Source organism: Panthera onca, chromosome E3 (assembly GCF_046562875.1).
Source record: "Panthera onca isolate mPanOnc1 chromosome E3, mPanOnc1 haplotype 2, whole genome shotgun sequence".
Lineage (NCBI taxonomy): Eukaryota > Metazoa > Chordata > Mammalia > Carnivora > Felidae > Panthera > Panthera onca.
Genome location: NC_138354.1, coordinates 17,588,419 through 17,598,971, shown reverse-complemented (window position 1 = coordinate 17,598,971; position 10,553 = coordinate 17,588,419). Strand labels below are relative to the sequence as shown.

General features: G+C 39.7%; 1 protein-coding gene across 2 annotated transcripts; it reads left to right on the top strand.

The window, feature by feature from the left end:
• Window positions 1-70: 70 nt before the first annotated feature.
• On the top strand, window positions 71-8,648 carry AHSP (alpha hemoglobin stabilizing protein). Of its 2 annotated transcripts, none has more exons than XM_078439893.1 (3): window positions 71-326; window positions 7,961-8,039; window positions 8,262-8,648. In XM_078439893.1, exons 2-3 carry the CDS (start codon window positions 7,965-7,967, stop codon window positions 8,463-8,465), a joined length of 279 nt encoding a protein of 92 aa, XP_078296019.1. In that variant the 5' UTR covers window positions 71-326; window positions 7,961-7,964; the 3' UTR covers window positions 8,466-8,648. The 2 variants fall into 2 exon arrangements, with proteins under 2 accessions (XP_078296019.1, XP_060505737.1); XM_060649754.2 differs by lacking the exon at window positions 71-326 and adding an exon at window positions 7,702-7,791.
• Window positions 8,649-10,553: the final 1,905 nt, after the last annotated feature.

The window sequence follows — 10,553 nt, the reverse complement described above, 5'->3', positions numbered from 1 at the left end:
CAATCTTTCCTCACCAAAAGGTCGCGGGCATTTGCGTCCTCCTTTGTGCAGCCTGGGAACCAACATTTCCTCTCTTACCTCCTGGCTTCTCTGAGGACACCCCAGGGCTGGTCCCCGCCCTTTTGTAGCTGGGCCGCCCGAACAGTGGGAACGGTTTAGCCTGCCAAGTCCTGCAGATACCTGCTTTCCTGTAACCCGCAACTATCAGTTTTGGGGAGAAGGAAAGAGGGCATCCCTGGGGAACCGTTGTGTTTGAGAACCAGTGCGGCCACAGAATTTTTAGTTGTGTGATTTTGGGAAAGTCAGTGTCCCTCTCTGGGCCTCAGGTACTTTTGTTGTTGTTGTTGTTGTTGTTGTTGTGAAGGCAGGGACTATATATTACTCCTTGTTTTATCCCCAGAACCTAACACACAGTAGGTGCTTAAAAGATACTATGAATGCATGCATGGATGAAAGAATGAACTAATGCATGAGAAGTTGGAGCAAATGATCCCTGAGATCCTGGGCCTTACTCATGACTGGAAGAGTATTATTTCTGAAAGGATCTTTAGGACATCCGAGGAATGAGAAAATCAAGGGGTTGTAATTAATAGTCTCAGAAAATGAGAAATAGGCAAGAAGTTCTTGTGTGTTTACTGGGGTGTTTATTGTGTGTTTATTGTGTTTATCCATGAAATTGAGGGGAGAGTCTAAAGACAGTGTTTCTGTCTCCCAACTCACCCCTTTTTCTCTTTCCCTCTCTCCCTTTCTCCTTCCATCTAGTGCAATGTACTGATTCCAAAGTTGAAATTTGCTAAAAGTGCCCTCTCTCTCTCTGTCTCTCTTTTTTTTGAAAGCAGAAAATAAAACATCTGGGTTTCTTAGTCTGGCATTCTTGGACTCCCATAGTCTGACTCCCTGGTTGAAACTTCTGATTTTTCCAAACTGATAAGGAAGCATAAGGCAAGTGAGGGCAAAGCACAAGCCAGCAACCCCCTACTCCCACCCCAGGTGGGATATATGTGACCTTCCTCAGGCACTCACAGTTGCCCAAGAACAAAGGAAAGGGGAAAACCAATGGATAATTGATACAGAGCACAGTCATTCAGGACATGAGTCTCCATAAGTTTATAAATGTCTTAGTAAATTATAAGAAAAAGGCCATCTTATCAATAGCCTAACCTCCAGAAACCCATAGACTCAATTTCCTGGAGCCCTAACACTACCCTCCCCTCCATGGTGATGTGGAGAATAAAGGCAAGATGAAAATACAAATAAAATTAAATTTATAACCTGCAGCCCATTGACAAATATTTGAGATAGGCAGAGTAAAACATTCCTCCAATAAACTCCCAACTGTCTTGTCATAATGTTAATATCTTACTAGAGGGAAAACAACTTTAACTTGACAATAGCAATGCCTCCAGTATGGTAGGAGTCCTCTTTAGCATATGAAAGTCTTTTGGAGGTCTCCCTTTTGCCTTTACCTCCCCCAAATCCATAGTATATAATTGGTCACTCATCACAGCCCTAGTGCAGCTCTTTCTGCTCACAGGTCCTGTCCCTGTGCTTTAATAAAATCACCTTTTTGCACTAAAGATGTCTCAAGAATTCTTTCTTGGCCATTAGTTTGGACCCACCACCACTACAAAACCACATCAGACTATCCTCTTGGACCTCAACCTGGAAGCCCTTCTACCCCGCTTCACCTTATCTGAGACCTACACAGAGTCTCCTTGTGGCTAAGATAGACCTGGGGCACTTCATTATTATCATTATTTTTTTTTTTTTAATTTTAGTTTCTTGGTAGAGTGAAGAATTGAAGGGTTACAAACATATAATATTTTACATATGTATGTATGTATTTATGTTTTTATTTTAATTCCAGTTAGTTAACAAAGTGTCATATTAGTTTCAGGTGTACAATTCGGTGATTCAACACTTCCATACAATACTTGGTGCTCATCACAAGTGTTCTGCTTAATGCCCATCACCTATTTAACCCATCTCTCCACCCACCTCCACTCTGGTAACCATCAGTTTGTTCTCTATAGTTGGGTCTGTTTTGTTGGTTTGCCTTTCTCTCTCTTTTTTCCTCTATGCTCATTTGTTTTGTTTCTGAAATTCCACGAGTGACATCATATGGTATTTGTCTTTCTCTGACTGATTTATTTTGCTTAGCCTAATCCTCTCTAGTTCCATTCGTGTCATTGCAGATGGCAAAATTTCATTCTTTTTAATGGTTGAGTAATATTCCACTGTGTGTGTGTGTGTGTGTGTGTGTGTGTGTAATATCTTCTTTATCCATTCATCAGTCAATGGACACTTGGGCTGTTTCCACAGTGTGGCTGTTATAAACTACTATATATATTGCTGCTATAAACATTGGGGTGCATGCATCCCTTTGAATTAGTATTTTTGTATTCTTTGAGTAAATACCTAGTAGTGCAATTGCTGGATCATAGGGTAGTTCTATTTTTAACTTTTTGAGGAACCTCCACACTGACAAATGTGTAATATTTTAAGTGTTAGCCTCTGTGAGTGCACTGAACTCTGAAGCCAACTGCTATGAATGAATTCCCTCAGAGGGCCTTAGTTTGAGTCTAGGTGTTGTAACTTAGTATCTATGAGATCTTGGACAAGTTTCTTAACTCTCTGTTTTTCAGTTTCTTCATCTGTAAAATGGGAATACTACTAATAAGACAATAGGGTTGGGATGAATATCAAATAAGTTATATATGTAAAGCTTTTCAAACTACGTTTGGCACACAGAATATGCTATTTACGTGTTGACCATTATTTGGAGTTAATGTCAAGTATTCAAATGTAGGGCTTTTTCCTCCATATGAGGCAGTTCAAATGGCCCTCATGATTAGCATCACCATATAATTCATTATCCAAATCAGAATTTTTGAGAGTGTCATTAAAGGAGGCACTATTAATAATTGCATTTATTAATTGGGAAAACAGACTGGAGTTGTTCTGGGCAAATTGCTATATAGTATCACAGTAATTATGGGCCTCTCAGCTTTACTGACCACTATTGTCCACATTAACCTCCCCCTGCTCAGATACCATGGCAGCCCTTATTTAACTGTAGCACTTATTTAACTCTCAGCATGTGCTTTCTGGAGCCAGTTTGTGTTTGCATTTGTTAGGTATCTATGTCTTGTCTTTCCAAATGGACTGTAAGTGTCTGAAGACAAGGACTCATCATACACTTCTTTGAGAAGTGTCCAGATCAGTGACTTAACAAAGAGATGAGTGCTTGTTCCCCTTTTCCTACCCCATGAAACCTCTTGGCAGCCTGCATTCAACAGTATACCAAACACTGAGCAGAATATTACAAACTGCTTATCTCCTTGACTTTACCCTCATTGATCCCCACACTTCCACTGCTGCCTCCTTACAGTTCACTGTCCACGAAGTTTAAAGTTCCTCTGCTTAAAACCTCTTAGTGACTTCCAATTACTTTTATGGAAGAAACACTCTCCTTCAAATCTTTCAGTGGTTTTTCTTCACACTTGGAAATAAAAACACAAACTTCTTGTCTTGACCCACAAAGCTCTGTAGATTGGGTCCTGCCCTACTTCCCAAATGTTTTCCTTATAATTAATTCATCCTCTATTCATGCCACTAGAACATAAACTCCGGGAGGACAGGAAATTTGTCTTTGGCACTGAATATATATCCAGTGCCTGGCACAAGGTGGGTGGGTGCCAAATACCAAATAGTAGAATGAATAAATTTATTCTCTCAGTAGTCCTTGTAAAGTAGTTATTATTTTATTCCTTCTTCACAAACAAGGAAACTAAGATATATGTGGAGTGACTTCACTGAGGTTACAGAGCTGAAAAGTGACAAAATCATTCATTTATTCATTTAACAAATATTTAGTGAGCAGCTGCTACTCTTCTAGGCACTGAGGCAGGACTCATATTTGAGGCTAATGATTTTAGAAATACACCATCTTTTTAATTTTGTATTTTTTGTGAGAATTATAAAAATAATAGAAGGTTGCATTCTTTCTGTGAAATAATTCAAACAATAATATAAATAGATAAGATCAAGTTCTCCCTCGACATTTATCTCTTTTCCCATTTCCCAACAAATATTAGTCAATCCCCAGAAGTAAACATTGTGTACTATTCTACACAAACACGTGCGAATGCGCGCATTTGTGTAGAATAGTACACAATGTTTACCACACACACAGAGAGAGAGAGAGAGAGAGAGAGAGAGAGAGAAATATATAGTTTTACATTTAATCCTTACTCCCATACTCCCATACTTGCAGCCTGGGGTAGCCTGCTCTAACTATGATTCATTTAACATTATAATAGAGATCTTTTCATATCAGCACATATATATCGACCTCATTTATTTTAATAGCTGCATGTCATTCCATACTATGAATGTGCCATAATTTCTTTAATAATTCCCCATAGTAATGGGCATTTGGGTTTTTCTACCTTTTCATTATTACAAATAATTTCATTCTTTTCTTTAAAATAGAGTTCAAGGCAGAATCATTGGGTTGAATCGTATGTGTATTTTAACTGAAACAAGTTTTGTCAAGTTATCCCTTTAAAAAGCTTTACCAATTTATATTCCTACTAACAGTGCATGAAAATGCTTGTCATAATCAATTTATATATATTTCTATTGTCCAAAAAATTTCCCTTGGGCAGCTTTGCATTTTAATCTCCACTCTTGTGTTCTTTTTTTAATTAAAAAAATATATTTAAGTTTATTTATTTATTTTGAGAGAGAGAGACAGAGAGAGGGAGAGAATGAGCAGGAAAGGGGAAAAGAGAGGGGAACAGAGGCTCTGAAGCAGGCTCTGTGCTCACAGCAGAGAGTCCAATGTGGGGTTCAAACTCACAAACCGCAAGACCATGACCTGAGCTGAATGAAGTTGGACACTTAAGCAATTGAGCCACCCAGGTGCCCCTCTACTCTTGTGTTCTGATCTGCTTTTTTCACTATAGATCATTTTTACCTATTCAAGAATTTCATAGATATGGAATTATACTGTATATAATCTTTTATGTCTGGCTTCTTTAGCTCAGCAGAATTATTCTCAGATTCATCCATGTTGTCATGAGTACCATTAATCTGTTACTTTTCATTGCTGAGTAGTATTTAATTGTGTGAATATACCACAATTTGTATATCTATTCAGTGGTTATTGGACTTTTGGGTTGTTTCCTTTTTTTTTTTTTTTTTTTCATGAATAAAGCTGCTGTGAACATTTGCATTTGCATGTAAGTGTTTTTGTAGACATGTATGTTCATTTCTCATGAACTCCACCTAGGAGTGAAATTGCTGGGTCATGTGGTAAGTGTATGTTGAACTTTATAAGAAATTGCCAAATTGTTTTCCAAAGTGGTTGTAACATTTATACTCCCACTAGCAATGTATGAGAATTCTAGTCATCCCATATCCTCACCAACACTTAATCTGGCTTTTAAATTTTTAGTCATTGTAGTGGGCATGCAGTGGTATCACTTTGTAGCACTAATTTGTATTTCCCTGCTGAGTAATAATGTCGAATGTCCTTTCATATGCTTATTGGCTATTTGTGTATCTTCTTTGTGAAATATCTGTTCTAGTCTTTTGGCAACTTAAAAAAACAGACTGTTTCATTATCAAACTATAAGAGTTTGTCATAAATTCTGTATACGTGTTCCTTGACAGGTTGTATTGCTATCATTTCCCTCAGTGGTAACAAATATTTTTTTACCCTAGATAAATGAAAACATGTTCACACAAAAATCCGTATAAAAATATTTATAGCAGCTCTATTCATACTTGCCCCAAATGCAAATAATCCATATGTCCTTCAGTGGGTAAATGAATAAACAAACTATAGTGCATCCATGTGATGCATACCCAGCAATGAAAAGGAACAACTTATTGCTACTTGCAACAATTTGCCTGAATGCTAAAGGCATTATTCTGAGTGAAAGAAGCCACACTCAAAGGTTACATACTGTGGAATTCCATTATAAGACATCCTCACAAACACCAAATTGTTGGGATGGAGAACAGATCGGTGGTTGGCAAGGTTTAGGGAGGGGAGTGGGGGTGACTACAAAGGGGTAGCATGAAGGTGCTTTATGTGGTGATGGAAATGTTCTGTGTCCTGATTGTGAGAGTATGAATCTATGTAATAAAAGTCATAAATTGTACACCAAAGGGAAATCAATTTTTCTGTCTGTTAATTAAGAACATACTATAAACAAAAAAGTAAATCAGCAAAGCCTTTATGAATATATATGTACCTATAAATGTTGGTTTTTGAGTGAAGAAAGATGTGACAGGAAATAAATACATCTTTAATGCTGGTTACTTTGTTGGGGGGAGGAAACAGAAACGACCAACTTTTTCAGTGTACATTTTTGTATTGTTTCAAAATACTTCAATTAGCATGTGCTGATTTTGAAATTTGAAAAACATCTACTGAAAATGGAAAACTTTAGGAAAATATTTAAAAAGAAGAAAAGTATTTCTGCTTTGTTGCATACTTGATGATATGGTTGAGAACAAGACAGATGTGTCTCCATTCTTATGGAGCACGGCCTTGTAGAGTACAATTCCCCACATCTTACAGGTGGTTCATCTGTAAAATGTGACTACTATTAGTTCCTGTCTAATAGGATGTTTTATAAGGAGAAATACCTCAATACATGCTTGAAACCATTTCTGACACAAATGATTAATGTAGCTGCTATTAATATATCATCAATGAATTGGAGAATAATTATCATCACATTTTTGTGATGATTTAAAAGTATCTCATTATCCCCAAAATAGAAAAACACTAATTCAAAGGGATACATGCACCCCTATTTTTAGAGCAGCATTATTTATAATTGCCAAATTATGGAAGCAGCCCAAGTGTCCATCGATAGATGGATGTGGCATATATATACACACACACACACACACACACACACATATATGTATATACCTATGTATATATATGTATATACTATGTATATACTATGTATATACTATGTATATGTATATACATAGTATATACATAGTATATAAATATTAGAATCTTATTCAGCTATAAAAAAGAATAAAATCTTCCCATTTGTGACAACATGGATGGAGCTTGAGAATGTAAGTGGAACTAAGCAAAGTAAGTCAGGCAGAGAAAGACAAACACTGCATGATTTTGCTTATAAGAGGAATGTAAGAAACAAAACAAGCAAGGAAGAGAGAGAGACAGAGAGAGAGACAGAGAGAGAGACAGAGAGAGAGACAGAGAGAAAAGTTACCAGAGGGGAAGTGGATGGGGACATGGGTAAAATGGGTGATAGGGATTAAGGAATGCATTTGTCATGATGAGCACAGGGTGATGTATGGAATTGTTGAATCACTGTATCACAGGTCTGAAACCAATATAACACTGTATGTTAACTATACTGGAATTAAAATGAAAAAAAGGTATCTGTCATGTTAACAGGGAGTCAATTAATATTAGTTTTGTTGGCCTAAATTTTAATTTTGGAGCATGGATACCAAGATGTGGGGCAGATGACAAGGACCTGTCCTCGTTTGGTTTTCTAGGTCTCCTCACTTATCTGCTTTTCTTGGCCTTGCTATCTTTTAACTTCAGGGAAACCTCTCCCCACCTTCCCATCTCCTGATTGACCTATCACCCTCCTTCAGAACCTAGATGCAGGGCGTTTCCCTCTTAGGCTGACACTTGACTCCTTGTCTACATTTAGCTTAGAGAGGGACATACATACCCTGGAAAGTGTGGGTGAGACGTACATAGCACTGTTGGACCTGAAGGTGAGCCAACCTGGGACAAATGTGATCTCAGAGCAGGGCAGACTTGAAAAGTGTTGGAGAAGTGGTCCTGCAAGGCACCAGATATCTTTAAGGGGGATGAGAGAATTCGGGGAAATACCCAGGAATGAGGAAAAAGGATACTTAAATTCAGTCTCTTTCTCTAACCCAGGCAGATGGCCCTTCTTCAAGCCAATAAGGATCTCATTTCCAAAGGAATGAAGGAATTTAATATTCTGCTGGATCAGCAGGTAAGCCCAGGTACTGTTTCAAAAGAACAGGCCTGATTCTTTGTGGGTGGGTGTGGGCAGACAAGGGAGGATAATTTGGAGCTGGGAGAGTAATGGTGCAGTTAATGGGAACAATTAGAAACAGGGGATGCAATTCAGAGACAGGAAGATGTCAGAGTTTGTGAGTTATTCCTGAATTGCACTGCTGAACACATTCTCCCTTGCCACCCCCTCATCCTGCAGGTCTTTCCTAATCCTTCTATCCCTGAAGAAGCCATGGTGACTATAGTGGATGACTGGGTGAACTTCTACATCAACTATTACAGGACACAGGTGGTGGGGGAGCAGCAAGAGCAGGAAAGGGCTCTACAGGAACTTCAGCAAGAGCTAAATACTCTGTCTGCCCCTTTCCTGGCCAAATATAGGGCCTTCCTGAAGTCCTTGTGAACATCTGAATCACCCACTGCCTTCTCTCTAGCCTGGAAATCCAGGCCTACATCCATAAGAAGCCCTTATATCCTTCCTCTGTGTTCTTCAAGTGCTCAGGCTCTGACATTTCATGGTGTTACTCTACCTTGACACTTTAATAAAGACTAAATTGGTTTGCTGGTCTTCCTAGCTATTCTGTTCTTTTTCAGTTGTCCGTCCCTGATTTGTGTAAGCAGTTGGTTCCTTTTCCTTTAGCTCTGCTTTCTAGATATGATCCTGGATACTTAATTCCTTATAGCAGAGGATAGTAGCCTTAAGTAACCACTGGGTAGTACTAAAATAGCCTGAAGAAAGGCCAGGAAGGCAGAGACTAAAGAAAAAGTTGCAGGGGGAAAGGGTCGTCAAAAAAAAAAAAAAAAAAAAGAAAAAGAAAAAGTAAAGAAAAAGCTCTCCAGAAATGTGGTCCTGTGGCATTCTTGTTGAAAGACACATTGTTGGAAGACAATTTATTCATTTAAAAAATTGTTTTAAATATTTATTTTTGTGTGAGAGAGAGGATGAGCAGGGGGAGGGGCAGAGAGAGAGGGAGACAGAATCCAAAGCAGGCTCCAGGCTCTGAGCTATCAGCACAGAGCCTGACACAGGGCTCAAACTCACAAACAGCAAGATCATGACCTGAAGTGGGAAGCTTAACTAACTGAGCCACCCAGGTGCTCCATGACTTATTCATCTCAGGCTCAGTGGAATCAAGAGGCCACCCATCTCAATTTTCCAATTCCTTGCCCATAGCGCCTTAGCTTGAAAAAGTTCTAGGATCTCATGACTCTAATACCACAGAATACCTCCCTGTAGTATTTAGAGTTGAGGGGGATCATGGGAAACATTCAATACATCCCTTATTTTTCAGATAGGAAAACCGTTGGCTCCATAATTCCTCAGACTCAAATCCCAGGATTGGGAAGCAGAGATCTTGCCTGCCTCTCCTGTGCCAACCTTCTCCTGTCATTCCCCGGACTAGCTTCCTTTCTCTTCAGCCTTTAAACCCTATAAGCATCATCATTTTAGGGTTCTAGGGTGGAATCATGGCAGGGCCAGGTTCACTGGGTTTAAAAATCGAAATGAAAATGTTAGCAAGGAGTGTCCTGCAAAACTTTCTGTATCCAATAACCAGGAAAGTCTCTGATGGGCTCAACAGGAGTGATCCCAGGATGGAGGATGCAGGTGGGGGAGGGGCAGGAAGCACAGGCCTAAGGGGCAGGACACACCAATCAGAGGTGGACACGGGGGGGGGGGGGGGGGACTGTTTTCTCTTCAGCCAGGAAGGTTTGGGGGTGAGATTGTTATCTCATTCCAGCCCTCAGCAAGTCTTAGCTTTGGTTCTATGCACTCAAACCTCTGGCTTTTGGTTTTGGAGCCTTGGTAGTCTAGTTCAGGGTCCAAAGGGAAGGCACTCAGAACCCCCAGCCATCCTTCCAAACTTAGGGTGTGAGGATGTCAGGACTCATCAAGAGAGTGACAGCCTCCCAGGGAATCAGGCAGTGAATACTTTTCAAGTGTGGATCGTGGCCCAGGTGGAGGCCACTGTCTTCCTACTGTGCCCCTCAGGAAATTTCAGCCCATTAATGGGAACCTAGGGCCTGCTCAGATGGGATTGTTGCATCCACATGACTCCTGAAACAGAATGCTATGGGCACCAGTGACAGTCACAACAAAGTTGATTGCAATGAGAGGCAAGGCCAACCGATCAGGACCGACACTCTTGAGCAGAGTGCGGTCTCGAGCAGCCAGGGTACAGAGTTTTTATAGCGGACCACATCGTCTTATCATCACCTAGGAACAGAACAAAGGAATAGTTCCCAGATGGAGGTTGAAACAGTTTAGACATACCCTTGCCCCAATCCAATCAAACACAATCCATCCCTTGACTGATAGGATAAGACTGTTATCTCTTAACCTATAGTGTTAAAACAAAGCTGTTATTTCTTAAGGCTACAGGTTAGCCCTACACTACAATTTAACCCTTACAGGATAGTTAATTGCCTCACCTATGCAAAAAGACTTGCACTACTGTGCATAGGAGGAGGAGAGAGACTGAAAAGCCATATG